This window comes from Emys orbicularis, chromosome 13, assembly GCF_028017835.1.
Source record: "Emys orbicularis isolate rEmyOrb1 chromosome 13, rEmyOrb1.hap1, whole genome shotgun sequence".
Lineage (NCBI taxonomy): Eukaryota > Metazoa > Chordata > Testudines > Emydidae > Emys > Emys orbicularis.
In genome coordinates this window covers 35,522,812-35,541,489 of record NC_088695.1, presented here as the reverse complement: position 1 = coordinate 35,541,489, position 18,678 = coordinate 35,522,812, and the positions used below count along the sequence as shown (strand labels likewise).

Below are 18,678 nucleotides of genomic sequence, written 5' to 3'. Positions count from 1 at the left end.
TTGTGCAATGTATGGGAAAGCAGCTACTTGCGGGAAAACAGGGTACATCTGGGATAATAGGCAAATAGTTGACCTTTGCTCTAACAGGCTGACTGGCACTGGGCTCTGATTAGCCATGGCCTACCCTATTGTTGGTCCCCAGGCTACAGAGGGATGGTGGAGACAGTCAGTGCTAGTGGCTTCTCCTCCTTAGTTGGGGCTGGAAGGCAGAGAACTATAAGTGTTTGTAGCTCTGCTGAGAAGGGTGCGGAAGAACCAGCGGTTACTGGAGCCTTTAAAACACCTAGCGACGCCTGAGAAAGGAGGATCTTTGTGAAGGGAGGAGTGGGCAGCTAAGAGAGGGGAGGGGAGATTGCTTGGGTCCGCTCCTGAGCAGAGACTGAGAATAGCTCTCCAGAGCCAGGCAAGTCTTGTGCATGCCTCCCCAGGCAGCTCTGCTAGGGCACTTGGATCCCAAGCCCACAGCCCCCATCTGTTTGTCCTGCCACTCTGCTGATGTACCTCACACCAGACCTGCAGCACCGCCTGATATTACGGGGCTGGGCATTTTCCTATTCACAGACTGCTGACCAGACCTCCCTGCTGCTAGGCATCGTTCTCGGGCCCCTTCTGGGCCCCAGTCCCAGAGCACAGCGTGTTCCTGGATATGAGCGAGCCTGCCAGGGAAAGGTGACCCAATAAAATCTGTGCTGAACAGGGCAGTGGCTGCTGCCAGCATGAGGGCACTACACACAGGGATGCATTGGGATATTCAACCCATTTGCACAGATCACTGGCGCTTTAAAGCTGAAACACCTGTTTGGGAAACTAAAGACCCTGCTTCATTCTCCTGTCCTCCAGTATCCCATGGGTTAATTCCAGTATAAAATCCCCCCCACACACACACACCTGTCTGTGTGGTGGGGGGTGTTCCTCCTTGTGGGGGCTCTGCCTATCGCCCCATGCTCGAACCTGTCTGGAGGTAGAGTCCTCTGCAGCCCCACGGCTGCTCGGCTGTGATTGCTCGTGTGTTGGATGCCTTGCATGGGTTATCCCCAATATAAAACTCCACACACACCCCAGGGGAGGTTGTAACATTGTTGGCTGGTGCATTTCCAGGAGGAAGAGGATGGACGTGCTGCTCCAAAGGACGTGGGCCGGGCTGCTCCTGTTGGTCATGGTCTGTGACGTATGCCTGTGCCAAAAAACCAGAAGTAAGTTCAGCTCTTCTGTGTCTCTCTCTCCTATTTGGTTACACTGCTGAAGTCCTTGGCCCTGGGAGGTCTGGGGCACGGGCCTCTCCAGCTGCCTTCTCCTGGCCTGCTAAGCCGGCCGCCTTGTATCTGCTCCTATTCCAATCATTCCTGAAATGCAGAGCTTGTGGGTAGCACCCAGGTGTCTTGTCTGCTAGGCCCTGGCGCTATCCAAGACAATAGTTCTCCTAGTTCTTTTGTGTGCAGTTGCTCCATAGCTTGCTTCCGTTGTTCTCTGACATACTCAGGGCCGCCCGATGGGGGGGGAAGTGGGGCAATTTGTCCCGGGCCCTGCAGGGGCCCCCACGAGAATATAGTATTCTAAAGTATTGCAACTTTTTTTTATGGAAGGGGCCCCCGAAATTGCTTTGCCCCAGGCCCCCTGAATCCTCTGGGCGGCCCTGGACATACACGCTGTCTCTGGTTTTGAGCCAGCTCCCACTAAGTCTGCGATAAAACTCCTATTGACTAGGAGCAGGCCCAGCCCCTCTGTTCGTGGCTCGCCCCTTCTTGCTTTCCAAGGTCGGGCTGGCTTCTTCCGCTCTTGATGCGTTGGATCTTGCCTCCTAGTTAATCGCTGCGTGGCCTCCAGAGCAAGAAGCTGCACAGAGTGTATCCGAGTGAGCAAGGACTGCTCCTACTGCACGGACGAGGTGAGCGCCTCCCCTCCCAGGACCTTGTCACGCACAGTGTGATCACGTGGCCGTTCACTAGAGAGAGGCCCCCCCATCAGCATTCAAGAGAGGGAACCTGTGTTTAGATCCAGCTTTCACGATTGAGCCCTCTCCTTCTAATAGGCTGGATCCCGGCTTTGGAAACGTGGCTCCAGGCTGTCTCTGTCTGTCACTCACAGACAGTTTGGGGGTATTCCAAGGTTTTGGCTCAGGCCCGTGTCTCTTTTGACCTGCCGCCTCCTCTGTGCAGCCCTCTGCTCAGACTGCCGGAGAGCCTCCCTGCTAGGGGAGCTGCATAAGAGGCTCCTTTAGATTCTGCTTCCTCAAGAAATGGGTCCAAAGGGAAATGGACCTGGCGGCAGTATAACCCAGGGAGGGGGTCAGTTTGTGGTGGGCTCAGAGCAGGGATCTCTGGCTGCTCAGGGATAGACACCAACCCCCAACTCTGGAATGAGAGCGAGGGATGGGCATTTGGGTCCTGTGAGAGGAGGGGTTGGGCCGTGACCAGACAAAACAATTGCCCCACTGCCTTCTGGTCCCCCGTCTCTCCAGTCCAATGGCACAAGTTACCACGGTGCAGATCTGCCCAGACGTGAGCTGGATAGCCCAGTGGCAAGAGAGCAAAAGCATTTCTTGCAGAGCTGCCTTGGCAGGTAGCAGGGCCCCGGCCCCAGCAAGGTGGGGGGGAGGGGGTGCACAGAGTAGACAACGCGAGAGGTGCTGGCTCTGTGTGTGGGAGAGAAAGGAAGGTGGGGGCAGAGAGAGGAGGGACTCAAGTGACCCAAGAATGCAGGAAATGAGGACAGGTGAGGAACTTGTAAGAGGGATTTGTTGTAATTTCAGATAAGCCTGATCCTTGGCTCAGTAGAGGGGGAGAGGGAGCAGAGAGGCAATGGGATGTAAAACACAGGCGGGTGAAGCACAGAGACCGCTAGCATAGACCACAATGTGGGAGAGGTGGAAGAATGAACAGGTGGGGGACTCCCTCTTTTCTAGCTAAGATGACATTTCAGTATCTGTTTTATGCTCTCCAGGGGTTCAGTGTTTGCAGGGGGAGAGGGCTGACTGGCTGAACACCCTGGTCTTCACGAACGGGACGGGAGCTGGGGCCTGCGACAGAGAGGTGTCCGAGGGGCAGTCTCTCATGAAACTGAAACGCCTGCCCAGGCGAGCCTTTTCCACTCCTGCCCGCTCCCAGCCTAGCGGAGGAGGGGCCGGCTGCCTGACCCCCGAAATGCTTCCCGTCCGCACGGGGCTCTGTTTATTTCCTAACTCTGTGGTTTTTCCTCTCCTGTGGTCACAGACCTTCAAAGAATCCCGCTGTGACCTGAGAGACAACTTGGTGAGCTATGGCTGCAGCGGGGCCAGCATTGTGTACGTGAGAGGAGAGATGCTGGTGCAGCAGGTGAGCAAAGAGCACCTGAACCCTGGAGATAATCCACCAATGTTCTGCTTCTCATTTCCTTGATGAGCTTTTCACTTGATTGCCTTCGGACAGCTCTTCAAGGGGCATCAGCGTGTCCCGAACCTAGGGTGACCAGACAGCAAGTGTGAAAAATCGGGATGGGGGTGGGGGGTAATAGGAGCCTATATAAGAAAAAGACCCAAAAATCGGGACTGTCCCTATAAAATCGGGACATCTGGTCACCCTACCCGAACCTCACCTTCTAGTTGTTATAATCTGCTGAGAGAACCCCCTCCAGATTCCTAAATACTTCTTTGCAATTTCACACGGCTAGGCGAATATAAATACCAGCAGCTATTGTTTACATAAGGCCTACTCAAAAACAGGCTACGCCCTTTGCTAGCTGATTAACATACCCCATTCTCAAAGCCCTGCTGGTGAAACAGATGCATGAACAAAAAGAGCCGCGCGTGTCAAGCTCTGTTAGAAATGCAGGAGCGGGTGATGCAGCTCGACGGGCTAACTCTGGCGTGGGTAATGGGATAACACAACCTTTCACCTCTAGGGCGCCAGTTGGAATTTAGCCAAGGTTGACCCCTGAGTGGGTCAGGACATGGGGGAGGGGCAGGGAAATGTTGGGAAAACGTCCTGGATCTTTTTCCGCCCTATTGGAAACAATGACGTCAACATTTGACCCATGTGGCCCAGCTCCAGTTGACAGCTATTGATTGGAAGCCCTGATGCCTGTTTGGCAGCCTACCCAAAATGAGTTTGGGATCACAGCACAGTTCCTTGTGGAAAGGGGTAACGGCCACACCCACCCCACCACAAAGGGCACCAAGGCCTCGTCGACATGGAGAATTTGGGGCAACCTCTCCCTTCTGTTGCTCTCATACAGTGTAGCTCCTTCAGCCCTAATGTAGACCAGCTGCTGGCGCCCTAGCATGGTCCTCGCACCCTGCCCAATCAACATGGCCTCTCTGGGGCTTCCCCTTGCCAACGCTGGTGCAGCTGGAGTGGGGTGGGCAATGGAAGAACCATCCTTCGTGCTGACAGGGCAGCAGAATAAACTATTCTCAAAGCTCCTAGTCCTCAGGTAGGTTAGACACGTCCGGGCACAGTCAGCGAGGGCCTGTCCTTAGAAATCACACGGATAAGAAGCAATCCACCTCAGTTAGCACAAAAATAAACAGACATATCCAGCTGGGGGGTTAACCCAGACTCACCTGGGTGCAGGGGTTTCCCACTGGCGTCAGTCCCGCCATGTGTCCCCAGATGCCCTTCCCCATAGCACGTGCAAGGGGAAGGAGAATGAAAGTTAACCCCTTGTTCACCACACACCAGCTATTACCCCTGCTTCCCATCGCAAGCACCAGGGTGAATCTCCTCTGCTGCTCCGCTAACCATTTCCCGTTCTCTCCCCTGGCAGAATTTTAGCATCGACACGTCTCTGAAGAAAACCCAGGTGTCCCCACAGCGGATGTTCATGCGGCTGAGAGCTGGGGAGGAGGCCAGCTTCAACATGGACGTCTTCCAGCCCCTCGAGAGCCCTGTGGATCTCTACATCCTCATGGACTTCTCCTACTCCATGTCTGATGACTTGAACAACCTCAAAGAGATGGGCCAGAAGCTAGGTGAGGCTGGAGCAAGGCATGCTAGGGGAGGAAGGGAAGCCAAGTCCCCCTACTGGCAGCATGGGCAGAGAATCTCCACCCAGGGCAGGGAAGAGTAACACAACCGGCAGAGGGGCTGTGTGCATCTGGCCACCAGGTGTTTGTCGTTGGCCCTCGCTGCTTAGTGACGCACCTGGCTCTTTCTGGCCTGGGGTCCCTCTCCCCACCTGGAGTGTTCCTTCTGCCCTCGCTGCACTACAGCATGAGTCCTCTTTTCTAGTCTTGTACTAAGAAAAGCTGAAAACCAGTGTCCTAGAGAGCTGGTGTGTTCTGTGTGGTGCCCAATGACCCAGATGCTCTGTTCCCCTCATCCCATAAGTCCTTGCACTAGTGAGGAGCCTTACCTGAGGCGTGGCATTCAGAACAGCTCCATGTGAAGGTGATGGGAAAAGGGCTCTGGTCTCAGCTGCGACCCTGCCAGTGCATCCCAGCTCACTGCTCTCTCTCCCTCCCTCCCCTGCCAGCGGGATTCCTGCAAGACCTGACCTCCAATTATACCATCGGATTTGGCAAGTTTGTGGACAAAGTCTCGGCTCCACAAACAGACATGAGACCTGAGAAGTAAGTGAAGCTGAGAGGCTTCGATGAGATTGGTCAGGGAACGCTAGTCTGTCTCCTCATTGGCTCCCCCGCTCCGCAGTCTCCAGTGCTCAAACCCCCGTCCCGGTTTCTTCTCTTTGATAATTGCAAACCTCTCCTTTCCTGCCTTCCTGCCATCCGCGCCGGTGTCTCCCAAACACCACGGCTAATGCCATCTCCTGCCCGCCCTCCGCGCTGGTGTCTCCCAAACACCACAGCTAATGCCATCTGCTGCCTGTCCTGCCACAAGCCCACATCGGCCCCACTCCTTGGTTCCCATCCTTGGCTTCCCCTTTCCTACAACAATAAATTCAAGCTGCACATTCTCTTGTAGAGGTTAAGGCCAGAAGGGAACAGATGATCTAGTCTGGCCTTCTGTATATCACTAAACACCATCCAGTCACTTCCATGCTAAGCCAACAACCAGAATTAGACCAAAGTATTACCACCCTCAGGAGACTAGATGACTGGGTGCTTTCAGAGCCCTACGTGATCTTGCTCCCACTCACGTCTCTGCTCTCACTGCCAGTGCTCCTCCCAGTCATCTCACCTCCCTGCTCCTCATGTCACTTTTTGGACCTCTCAGCTTCATGCCTTTGTGCTGCCCCGCCAACTGGAAAAGGGACTCTTCGTTCTGGGACCACCTTTCTCTCCTGCTTCTAATCTTTCTTTCTGCACCAATTCCTCCAGGGATCTCCTCTATCTTCTCACCAGTGATCCTCAAGCAGGGCCCTTCCTTGCACACCCTCTTGTCCCATGCCTTGCCGTGGGTTGCAGGGGCAGTACCTTGCTCTGTGCCAGACACGTTTACGGCACCATTTGTGGTAATCCCTTGATGACTCCAGTAGCCAAGCCCCATTTGAAAGTCCTTGCTTTCCCTTTTCTCCATCAGGCTGCGAGAGCCCTGGAGGGATGCCGACTCGCCCTTCTCCTTCAAGAACGTCATCCGCCTGACCAGCAACATCCATCATTTCAGCCAGGAGCTGATGAAAGAGCGCATCTCCGGCAACCTGGACGCCCCGGAGGGGGGCTTTGATGCCATCCTGCAGACGGCTGTTTGCAAGGTGAGCGTGGAGGGGGCTGGCTCCTTTTAGATGGTTTGTGTGTTGTTTGGGAGAGAGACAGCAGGTGGGATAGGTGACTAGCAATGTGGCTAACCCGAGCCCAGAACTCAGGGCCATACCTGGTGGGAGCTACTGCTCTCCCAGGATGGCCAGTCCGCTGCACCTGCTGCTGTTGCTGAGACGGCAGCTTGTCTCGTCTTCCTAGAGTAAACCCCACTGAGAAGGTGCCTCCAGTCTGCGGTGCTCCCCTTGGGTCCCCTCACCCTCTGAGCTGTTCCCTTGTTCCTAGGGTTATGTGGATCTGCTCCCCAGAGGCCAGCATGTCGTGGCAGCAGGTTTTCTGGCTGGGGAAACGGATATTTCCCTTATCAGCAGGCTAGCGCCCTGCCAGATATATCCAGGAAACAGCCCGCTTCTCCGCTGCGGCTGGACCTACCTGGACCACCCCAGAGGCTCGGTGGGAGATGTGCACTGGGGGAGCAGGGAAGGGGGCTAACCCTTTCATCTCTGCCGTTTTTGAATTCCCTGGGCTGCGTGGCAGTTGGACGTGTGCACTAGCAGCGAAGGCGGGGATTATGAACAGAGTCAGGTACCCAGAGACCCCTTGACTTTCAGTGAGGAGTCGGGTGTCATGCTCTGAAAAGCCTTGCCTGCCACCGCTAGCGTGCTCGCTGGAGACTGGCCCTGTGCATTGTGTTTGATGGGCAAGTGAATGAAATGCCCCTCACCCTCCTTCCCTCTGGCCCTAGGAGAAAATCGGCTGGCGGACTGACAGCACTCACCTGCTGGTGTTCTCCACCGAGTCCGCCTTCCACTATGAAGCTGACGGCACCAACGTCCTGTCAGGGATCCTGCCGAGGAATGATGAGCAGTGTCACCTGAACCGAGCGGGCACCTACACCTACGACACCAAGCAGGACTATCCCTCCGTGCCCACCCTGGTGCGCCTGCTGGGCCAGCACAACATCATCCCGATCTTCGCCGTCACCAACCACTCCTACAGCTACTACGAGGTGAAAGGGGTGGGCGGGCAGACGGCTGGGTGGGAGGCGCAGGGAGTTAAGGCAATGGTCATGGGTAGGGTTGCCAACTTTCTACTCGCACAAAACCGAACACCCTTGCCTTGCCCCGCCCCTCCTCCGAGATCCCACCCCCCTTCTCCGAGGCCCCGCCCCCACTCACTCCATCCCCCCTCCCTCTGTTGCTCGCTCTCCCCACCCACACTCACTCGCTCATTTTCACTGGGCTGGCTCCGGGGGCTGGGGTGTGGGAGGGGGTGAGGGCTCCGGGTGGTGGTGTGGGCTCCGGGGTGGGGCCAGAAATGAGAAGTTCAGAGTGCGGGAGGGGGCTCCAGGTTGAGGCAGTGGGTTGGGATGTGAGGGGGGCTCCATTCCCCACTGTGCTGCTTCACCGTCGTTGTGTTCGGAGTGATGCTCGCTCTGAATCTGGAGGTGAAATGGGGGAAGCCGCTGCTTTTTATTAAGAAGTGAATTAAACTACCTGAGCAAGATGGGGCCAGGGATGTCTCGCTTTAGGCAGGCTTCAGAGAAACGCCACGCACCAGCTGTCAGCTCCAGCACAAACTCCCGTTGGCTGTTCGTAGCCTGAAGGCAGGGCTCTGCTACCTTTGCTGCTGGTTTATGGAAATGAACCCTTGCAAGGGTGTCTCCGGAACCGCAATATTCCTGCAAGGGTTTGTGGCTTAGCTTCCTCTCCCTTTGTTTTTCAGAAGCTGCACAAGTATTTCCCCATCTCGGAAATCGGGGTGCTGCAGGAAGACTCCTCCAATATCGTGGAGCTGATTCGCATGGCTTTCGAGGTAAGAGATGACCTCTGGGGTGTCGGTCTAGCTCACAAAATCAAGCCACTGGGCAGCTGGCTAGGGGGAGCATTCTGCCAGGGAAAGAGCAGTGGGGCAGGCGAGAAGGGGTGGCGTGGATGGGTTATGCGCTGAAGATAAGTGCTGTTGGGATCTACCTTTTGTTCTTCCATCCCAGCGTATCCGTTCCAAGATGGACATCCGGGCTGACTCAGTCCCTAAGTCCATGAAGACAGAATTTACCTCCTTGAAATATAAAAAGACAGAGTCTGGGTCGTTCCATGTCACCCGAGGGGAAGTGGTAAGTCCTACGCTGAGCTTCAATCCGTCTGTAATGGTTCTTAGGGTGCCCAGGGTTGTGAGTCACCTTGTTACCTCCCTACCTCCAGCGTGAGAGAGACTTGCTTGTGCTGCACTGGGTGTCAGCTCCCTGACACCACCAGCTGTCAGCCACCCAAGCAATCTTCTCTGGGCTATGCCAACCGAACTTTGCCTTGTGGGTTACCAGTAGATGCACCCCCCTCTGAATCCCTTTGCTCCTATAGGACATCAGTGCACTGAGATATATTTATAGTGAAAACAATCTGAAGTTTATTATCAAAGATTAAGATTGAAGAGACAGTGAGTAAGGATAATGGAAACAGGATGGTTACGTGTAAAACAAAGTAGAGCGCTCTTCCTAGAGCCATATGCGTCTCCTTGTATAGGCACCGACTCCGGGGCTGGAACTACAGGCGTCAACTTTCCAGTGTGCCGGGGGGGTGCTCACTACTCAACTCCTGGCTCTGCCACAGGCCCTGCCCCCACTCCACCCCTTCCCGCTTCCTCCCCTGAACCTGCCCGAGCCTCCTGCATGCCACGAAACAGCTGATCGGGAGGCGTGGGGAGGGCTGCCGGTGGGTGGGAGGTCCTGGGAGCGGGCGGGGAAGGGAGCTGATGGGGGGCTGCTGACGTATTACTGTGGCTCTTTGGCAATGTATATTGGTAAATTCTGGCTCCTTCTCAGGCTCAGGTTGGCCACCCCGTCCTAGAGTCTAAACATAACAGAGTAAGCTTCTGTCTAAAGATGCTGATCTCACCCAAAGCAATCTTCCAGCATCTCCAACCAACTGGCCGGGATCCCCCTTTCATGAATGCAAAAAGCGCTGTCCTTTTGCTTCCTCAGTGAAGGATAAAGAGGCTTCCTTTTGCCTTCTTCTTATATCCCCTCCTCCTCCCGCAAATTCATTGTTTGTCCCCAGAATTGGGATGACCCCTCCTGGTGTGTTGACCTCACATCTGTATGCTGACTTTGTCTGCAACTGGGGCACTTCCATTGTGTTTGCTTACAATGCTTAATTTACACGTCAACCAAGGCAGACGAGTCAATATACACCCTGTGTCTGGCAGAAACTTGTTTGTCAACCCTGCCCTGATTCAGACTTTATGAACATATGTCCGTGGTACAGTACATACATACATAACTTTTAAAATACCATCAATACGTACACATCACAACAATTATGAAGATCACTATGACATAGGGTTGCCAACTTTGTAATATTTAAAAACCGGACACTCGAGCAGGAGTGCCGGAACCTCTCCTTCCCCGCCCCTTTCCCCGCAAGGACCTGCCCCTGCCCTGCCTCTGCCCACCAGGCCTCACCCCTGCCCTGCCCCTTCCCCCGAGGACCCGCTCCTGCTCTGCCCCTTCCCCTGAGCCCCCACCCCCATTCGCTTCTCTTTCCCCCTCTCCCCCACTCCCTGTAAGGGTCAGGAGGGACTTGACTGGGAGCTGCAGCCGCCTGATGCAGGTGGGAGGCGGCCCTGGCTGAGTAGGGACTGGTGCGGGTGATGACTCGGCGCCTCTCCCGCATGCAGTAACCAGACTTTGGTTGTCCAGTCAGTAGATCTGACCAGACACCGTCAGGTCCCCTTTCCAATTGGACTTTAAGGTCGAAAACCGGACACCTAGCCACCCTACTATGACCTAAGCCTTTATTAGAGACCTCATGTGACATCATTTATGGATAAATACCATGAAAGCCGTGTGCTAATGGTTGGGAGTTTGTCAGGCGTGTTAGGAGTTGCTGTTACACAATAGTGAACCCGTTGCCAGTTGGCACTGAGTGGCTCTTAAGGTCACACCTCTTCCCTTACAGTAGGGTCAGCCACTGGCTGATCTGCAGGTGTCGGGTCATAACCCTCTTGCTTGAACAGGACATCTGCCATAATATTTTCTCTTCCCTTAATCTGCAGTTTCCATGCCATGTTCTTGGAGCGTGGTGTAGCAGTTTGGAATTAGTACCTTGGGTTCGATGCAGCCACACCAGTGGATATCGATCTGTCAGGGTCCTAAACCTTCTGTTAATAGACAGGGCCTTACCGGTTTGACATCCCATACAATGGGATAACATTCTTTTTCCATGACACAATAATTCTGTTCAGTGGGTGTCAGTTTTTTACTTCAGAAAGCGACAGGAAGCTTTTTGTTACGTCCCCCTGTTTGCGTCACCGCTGCACCCAAACCAGTGTCCAATGCATCAGTGCATAGTTCAAACATTTTGTCAAAATTTGGACAGGGCAGAACAGGCTTTTCTGACAGGATTTTCTTTACCTCATCAAAACCTTTTGTCCCCACCCTGTTTTGTTTGGTTTTGGCTTTTGCACAAGTCTGTGACTGCAGACACAATGTCACTGAAACGTGCACGAATCGGCGGTAATAGTTAACCAACGCTGTCAAAGACTGGACTTGTTTTTCAGTCTGGGCCATAGGCCAGATGACAACAGCTTTCACTTTCAGGGGATCAGGAGAAATTTGGCCACCTCCCAACCAGTGTCCTAAATAAGGAACTTCAGCAACTTCTGGTTTACATTTTGACACCTGTACAGTAAGACCTGCATCTCTGAGTTTTGTTAGCACAGTGCCCAAGTGGTTTCAGTGATCTGACCAAGAACTGCTAAACAGTGCAATGTCGTCAGTATAAACTCGGGCAAAGTCTTGTAGCTCGTTTAACACTTGATTAACGAACCTCTGAAAGGTGGTTCCTGCATTCCTGTGCACGCCGAGAACCCTCATGCCAGCCGTCTTGGAGACTTAGCTGGCCCACATCATCATGGTATCTGAGCACCTCAGTCTTCAGTGTATCCATGCTCACAACACCCCTGTGAGGTAGGGCAGTGCTGTTATCCCCATTTTAGAGAAGGGGAACTGAGGCACACAGACTAAGTGATTTGCCCAGGGTCATTCAGGGAGTCTCTCTCAAAGCAGGGAAATGCACCCAGGTCTCCTGAGTCTCAGGCTAGCGTCCTTCCTGTCTTGTGTAGGTTAGCAGCAATTTTGGCATGTGCACGTTCCTGGTGTTACCAGAGTAACAGCTGGACTTAAGCTCCTTGGAGCAGGGACAGTTTTGTGGTGTGTTTGTACAGCACCTAGCACAATGGGGTCCCTCATTTATTATTGCGGCTTCTAGGTGCTGCTGCAATACAGATGAATAATAGCGGAAGGTACTTTGCAGGCCGAGCCTCTACAGCCAGGGCAAGATAGTTCCCCACCATTCATTTATTGTCCTATTGTCCTGGAAAGGAGAGAGGGTTTTTTTTTTAATACCTGTCTCTATCCTTCCCTTTACAATGTCCCCAGCCTCTCACCTCCAGGCCGCCAGTTCAAATCCACCAGAGCAGCGGCTGGATCTAGAAGGGATGTTTGGCTGCTGGCAGCTAACAAACGGGTCTCTTCCATTCAGGGCAGCTTCAAGGTGCGCGTGAAAGCGCATGAGTACGTGGGCGGGGAGCACGTCTGCAACCTCCCCAAGAAAGAGCAGCAGGGGGTAATCCATGTGAAACCCTCCTCTTTGAGTGACAGCCTGAAAATTGACGCCTCCGTCATCTGTGATGTCTGCCCCTGCGAACAGGTATGGAGGCTGCACTCCCACCGTCTTTGCTTCCGGGGGAAATCCTGGGATGTTTTCTGCTCTGATACAGATCCGGGATTGTAATGAATTGGCTAGTGTGTGTGAGCACCACTGCCCTCTACTAGATGGGATCCTCACTGCTCAACTGTGTGTCATATGCCCCTTGCAGCTACCAGCTAACGGAGATTCTACTTTAGCTCAGGTAGCCAGGGTTTGTGCTTTTAGAGCAGGAAATCTGTCCTTGCTGCTGCCATGAATGGCTGGGGTGAGCAGGGTAGTATCAACTGCAAAGAGCTTGGTGGCCGTGGATTTGTTTCACCGTTGGGGATCTGGGGGTGGAATGGAGTTTACAGGTGTGTCTGCTCGGGGTGCTGCGGGCAGCGTCTCTAGGCATTTTGAGGGAGGCTTCCCAAGTGAAGTGAGTTTATTGTTCCCAGCGTCCTGTGGAACAGATTCCTAATCTGGCCAAGGAGACATTTTGCTTCAGCCCCGTGCACAGAGCCAGGGATACAGTACCTGCTAAAAAGAGCTCCCCTCATATCCTGCTGAAGATCTGCCCACCCCCCACCCGCCCTCTCTTCATGTGCCCTCAGGGGGCCATCAGCAGAGGGTCCTAGAGCCTGCTAGTCTGTCTTCTAGGGACATGTGACTGGGTCTGAGTCTCTGGAGGAGGGTCAGTAACGTCCCGTCTCTTTCTCGTTTACAGCAAAAGATGGTTAGATCGGCCATGTGCAGTTCCAACGGGGACTTAGTCTGTGGGCAGTGCGTCTGCTACCCGGGCTGGTAAGGATCCTGTCCAGCGCTGCTCTGTAGGGGACCCAGTCCCGGAAACCTCCTCCTCTGGGCTTCAGTTATCAGTGGTGGTCAAAAGATCTTGGCTTAGGCTTTCTCACCCTGTATGTGATGGCTGCTCTTTCTGTGGATGTGAATCTCCCCACTGGCTCACATGCCAGGGATCTGTCCCCTGATGGGCCCCGTGGTGCCTCTGGCTTCTAAGGCCTCTCAGTGTGGGTGTGTCTCTCTCTCTCTCTCTGCCAGGCGAGGGGACATGTGTGACTGTTCCACAGCCTCTTCCAGTGACAACCAGGCCTGCATCCGCCCTGGAGACTCAGAGCCCTGCTCGGGGCGGGGCGAGTGCCTCTGTGGGAAATGCCAGTGCTATTCTGAGGACCTGACCCAGCGCTACGAGGGTGACTTCTGCCAGTTTGACAACTTACAGTGCCCACGCACCTCCGGCTTCCTCTGCAATGGTGAGTGGGGGCTGAGAGGCTGGCAGCTGCTAGCTGGCCTCAGGGACTCCTGCCGCTCCCTCCCGTGGGGCGCTGCCCAGACAGCGGCGGGTGCAGCATGGTTTTGGTAGCGAAGCAGGCGCAGAGCTTTGCCATTCACACCCCTCAAGATGTGAGCTTCAACGCCAGATGTGCAAACGCCCCACAGTGCAGGGGTTAGATCCGGAATGTTGGGTCAGGACCCATCTCTGCAAAGAGCTTTTCGGAACAGTAACTTCCTAGAATGGCTGCGAAAGCTTGTCCACCGGCTCGCGTGACCCAGACAGCCCTTGAGAGTTAGAGCTCAATACAAATACTAAATACAACACAGAGCCTGGCTTTCAGCCTGCACCTGTAACAAATCTTCCTGGTCATAGAGAGGCTGGGGAGAGAACCCAGGACATGGGGCTCTGAATAGAGAGGCCTCTGCTCCTTGAGCTACAGGAGATTTCCTTTAGCTGGCGCTAGTAGTAGTAGTAGATCCTTTTATGCACTAAGAACCAGCCACTAGAGAGAGACATGGCCCCCCACACATCCTGAGCCAGAAGGCCACACTGCAAAGCACAAGGAAGGGAGTGCGCTTTGCTAACCTTAAAGTTGCTTTGGACCCAGGGCCACAGTGAAGGATCGGTGCAGCTCAGGTCTGATTAGAGCCCTGGATCCTGGCCCACCCCTCATTGAAGTGAATGGAAAGATGCCCATTGATCTGAATGAAACTGGATCATGCCCCTGGTCTGTAATCAGTATCATCAATTGCTTCTTCGCACCACGCTTGCGACTATCCTTTTTCCTCTCCCCCAGGGGACAAAGCCCAGCGATCTAAGATACAGTGAGGGAATCCTCTAGGGAGCAGCTGGGATGGCTCATGGGACTGAGAGTTGAAGGCAGGAATATCCTTAGGGGATCAGGAGCTAGAGATGCCGCCCAATTCAGCACTCACCTGTAGCATCCGCTCTTTCTCTGCAGATCGTGGTCGCTGCTACATGGGTCAGTGTGCATGTGAAAGTGGCTGGGGGGGCCCTGGCTGTGAATGCCCCACAAGCAATGACACCTGCATCGACAGCAAAGGGGTAGGTTACTGAGTGCAGGATTGTGCCATGCAGGGGCGGGGGAGGGCAAACTAGGTGGAGGCTGGGTCTGACTTTCCTGCTACCCTGGATCCAAAGGGTTCGGGGTTAGAGAGAGATCTGGATCCAATTAAGCTGGGGCGCTGGATGGCCTGAGAGAAGCAAGTGCAGCTGCAGGTGGCACAATGCTCTCCCTAGCCCAGTGCTATCCCATGAGTGGGGGAGTTCCTTCCTGACCCCAGCTGATGATCAGCTCCTGCCCTGACACATGAGGATTCAATGGACTGTATCATTTTTATCCCAGCTGTTGTCACTGTGGGTAAGTGATGGGGATGCGTGGGTGGGGGAGAGGTTGACAGGGCAACACTGAAGGAGAGCCGCTGGTCTAGGACCTCTGTTACCAGCTAAGTGAGGGCTGATCACTAGTGTCAGAGGCTGATCCTGGCCCCCTCTACTCCTGCAGGGGATCTGCAATGGCCGTGGGAGATGTGAATGCGGCAGGTGCATCTGCGACAAGCCTTCTCGGTTCACTGACCTCACCTGTGAAATCAGCTACTCCCTGGTAAGGCTCCCAGTTCGATGGTCAGAGACCAGTACTCCTAATGCATCCCCTCTCTGCTCACAGCCTGGCTCCCGAGCCTCTGGGGGAACATGGGGCTCTTGAGAGGGCTGGCGGGGAAACCCCAAACAAGGCCAAGAGCACATCCAGGCCAGAAGCAATCTCCTGGGGACGGTCCTGCTCGTTAGAATGGTTTCCATCCTGGGACAGCAAGGCTAGAGTAGCTGCTGAATGGCCACCGGAGGCTCTTAGCCAGGTCTGTTTAGCTCACAGATGCTATTAAACTGATCAATACAACAGTATACCAAGAGATGCATTTACAGGAAGGGAGCAGGCATAGTGGTTAGAGCATACGTCTGGGATTTAGCTCCTGGCTTCTATTTCTGACTCTGAGACACTTAACTTCCCTGTGCCTCGGTTTCCCCAACTTTAAAACGAGGAATATACTTCGCTACTTCTCAGGGGTGTGGGAGACTCAGGTTGTTAATGTCTGTGAAAGCTCTCTGAGATCCTCAGATGAGAGCTGCTACCTCAGGGCAGAATATCAGTGTAGATTATTTTACTGAGATGGGGCTGATTCAAAACCCCAGATCTCAATATCTCCTACATTTGGGAAAGTTTGGCTCTGGATCCAAACTTTGTGACCCAGGGCCTGTCTCTGCTGATACACTGCGTGCATTGTGTGCGTACGTGCATGTGTTTGAAGCTGGAGTTTTGGTTTTGCCCACTATAGAAATTAGGAGGCAGCTGCCAAAATCATCTAGATCTGGGTTCGGATTCCAAATTCCACCTCCAGGCCCGAAAGGAAAAGCATCCAGGATTGTTTGGGATTTCAGTTTGTCTGTAAAGGGATTTGAACTGAGCTGGGTTTCCACTCACCTTCTGCTGCAGAGTCGCTCTTTGTATGTCACCGCCACACACTTTCATGCTAGTCCCCCCCGGTCTGATGTCCCCGCTCCACCCCCGCCCTTACTCTGACGATGAGGGCGCATGAATTGTCTCCAACACTCATCCTTCAGAATCCGACGTTGTCCCTCCCTCTCTCCCCCTCACCGTCTGATGTCATGTCTCTGGTGCACAGGGCGTGCTGGGGGTTTGCGAAGACATTCGAAGCTGCGTCCAGTGCCAGGCCTGGGGGACCGGGGAGAAGAAGGGGCAGAAATGCCAGGACTGCTCTTTCAAGATCCAGATGGTGGATGAACTGCAAAAAGGTACTGAGCCCTCAGCCTGCGGGTGTCAAAGCTCTGTGTGTATCTCACGTGGCTTCCCCGAGCCCGGACCGTGTGTGTTTGCGTGCAAGCAGCGCCTAGTACAATGGGGCCCAATCCCAACAGGAGCCTCTGGGTGCTACCTCTCATGACAACAGTCGCACACACACCCCTCTCTCTCTCTCTCTCTAGCGAAGGAGGTGAACGAGTACTGCTCGTTCCAGGACGAGGAGGACGACTGCACGTACCGCTACACCCTGGAAGGGGATCCCGGCACACTACACAACAACACCATCCTGATGCAGAAGAAGAAAGGTGAGCGGGGCCTGGTGGGGGGAGGAGGCATGGGTAGGGCTCAGAGCTAGCAGGGCCTTGTGCCCGCGCCCACTGCTGATCACAGCTCGACCTCTCTCTCTCTCTGCCCCTTGAGGGCGTCAGAGCTGCAAACCCTAAGTCTGAGCTCCCCCCGGTGACCATTCTAGAGGCCACTTCTCTCCTAATGAAGAGTATGAACTTGGAGCTAGTGAAAGGTAGCATCCCAGGGGGCTCGAGCCCGCCCCATCCACAGCACAGGCCCAGCATGGGCAGGGGAAGGTGCAAGCTACGGGGCCCCCTCAGGGCCAAGAGCATGGCTCAGTCTCCAACTCACGTCTCCAAGGACACCTGCAAACCCTGGCTTGCCTGCCCCGCAAAGGGGAGCGCACCCCACAGCAATAAGCTGAAATATCGAGGGACCCCCTCGCTGAGCCCCCAGCCACTTCCGGCCCGTGGCTTGTCTTTGCGCCTGTCCATAGCACCCTGAGCGCATTGGTGGGGTTGTACAAATAATGCTAAGTGATCTGGCCAGGCCGTGGTCACTCGGCCAAGGCTGCCAGTAGAGGGGCCTGGTAGAGCCCATGGGGATGGTTACTGGGAGCTGGTTACCATTGTCCCCTGGGAACTGGACTGAGATTCCCCCCAGTTCATCCCACACAGGCCACCCAACAGCCATCAGCTGGGAGCATTTTTCAGTCACTCCTGAAAAACTGGCTACATGCTAGGGAAGTGAATGAAGAGCTGGCAGCCCCCTCTCCTTGCCTGGCGCTTGTGGGGGAGCACCTGGGGCAGTCGCAGGGATGTTACTGGACCTAGGGTTGGCTGCACCCTCCCAAGGAGAATTCTGGCTGCCTCCTCTCCCATTCCCCCATCCCTTTCTCTGGCTCTGCTCTCCTTCCCTCTCCCTCTCTTCCCACCCCAGACATGCTGGGCTCCGGCTGCCCCCAATTAACCGCTAGTTTATTGCTGCTGGTTGCAGAGTGCCCACCAGGAAGCTTCCTGTGGCTCATCCCCCTGCTCATTTTCCTGATGTTACTCCTGGGCTTGCTGCTGCTGCTCTGCTGGAAGTACTGCGCTTGTTGCAAGGTGAGCTCCGGGTCCTGCTGCGCGGGGCTGCACTCGGACCCCCGGGGAAGGTGTGGCAGACACGGGAATTATCCAAGGCTGAAGCCTGAAATCCTAGCTCTTGGAAAGCAGCCGTTCAGCCCCATCTCTCGGAAGACGCTTTACAAAAGGCCCCGCTGCGCCTTTGCTGATCCAGCTGGGAAGCCAAAGGGTCTGAATGTAATGTAGTTTGGGGGGAAAGAGGGCCAGTTCCCATTGGAACTGAGGGGAGTTGTGCCAGTGGCTTCAGTAGGAGGTAGATTGGAGCCGGCATGTGCCAAACGGTCCTGGCACATCCGTGGCTGTGTCCCCCTTAGGGTAAACACACTGGCCCACAAGGAACAGCAGTTGGTCTGTGGTTTAGCGGGCAGACGTCTAGGCTTTCCAAACGTGGTTAGCCCTGCACTGCTGAGGAGTTTGCAGCCGTCTCCCTTAGTGCTGTCGTGTGCACAGGCCAGGATGGCGTGGGGGCTAACGGAGATAGGGGGAGGCAAAGGGACCTGGCCTCAGCATTCCCAGGGGAACGATGACATGGGGTTGGCAGCTCTTGCCATCCCACATGGAGACCCCACAAGTTGTATCCATGCCCCCCCCCCCCCAGTGGCTTCCTGTTGCTAATCTAACCCTCTCCGGCAGCATGGGAGGGAGCATTCGAGGAGCTCCTGGCCACAGAGGGAATCTCCATTTCTGTTTTTTTGTCTCCTAGGCTTGCCTGGCCCTGCTGCCCTGCTGTGCACGAGGTACCTTGTTCTGGGGGGAAGGGGATCACTTTCGGAGGGGGGTGCGCTTCCTGTACGGATAGGAAGGGAAGGGGCTGG

The 18,678-nt window shown here is 54.7% G+C and overlaps 1 protein-coding gene across 1 annotated transcript in view; it reads left to right on the top strand.

Moving 5' to 3' along the window:
* The first annotated feature begins 941 nt into the window (after positions 1-941).
* Positions 942-18,678, top strand: part of ITGB4 (integrin subunit beta 4) — a 39,547-nt gene continuing 21,810 nt past the window's right edge. The window contains exons 1-19 of the mRNA XM_065415319.1: positions 942-961; positions 1,099-1,193; positions 1,803-1,885; positions 3,210-3,311; positions 4,741-4,945; positions 5,449-5,545; positions 6,456-6,627; positions 7,377-7,640; positions 8,357-8,446; positions 8,625-8,747; positions 12,172-12,339; positions 13,046-13,122; positions 13,378-13,589; positions 14,574-14,677; positions 15,138-15,236; positions 16,315-16,444; positions 16,634-16,756; positions 17,736-17,842; positions 18,567-18,600. Coding sequence (XP_065271391.1) covers positions 942-961; positions 1,099-1,193; positions 1,803-1,885; positions 3,210-3,311; positions 4,741-4,945; positions 5,449-5,545; positions 6,456-6,627; positions 7,377-7,640; positions 8,357-8,446; positions 8,625-8,747; positions 12,172-12,339; positions 13,046-13,122; positions 13,378-13,589; positions 14,574-14,677; positions 15,138-15,236; positions 16,315-16,444; positions 16,634-16,756; positions 17,736-17,842; positions 18,567-18,600 — 2,305 coding nt within the window. The remainder of the gene's footprint in view (positions 962-1,098; positions 1,194-1,802; positions 1,886-3,209; positions 3,312-4,740; positions 4,946-5,448; positions 5,546-6,455; positions 6,628-7,376; positions 7,641-8,356; positions 8,447-8,624; positions 8,748-12,171; positions 12,340-13,045; positions 13,123-13,377; positions 13,590-14,573; positions 14,678-15,137; positions 15,237-16,314; positions 16,445-16,633; positions 16,757-17,735; positions 17,843-18,566; positions 18,601-18,678) is intronic.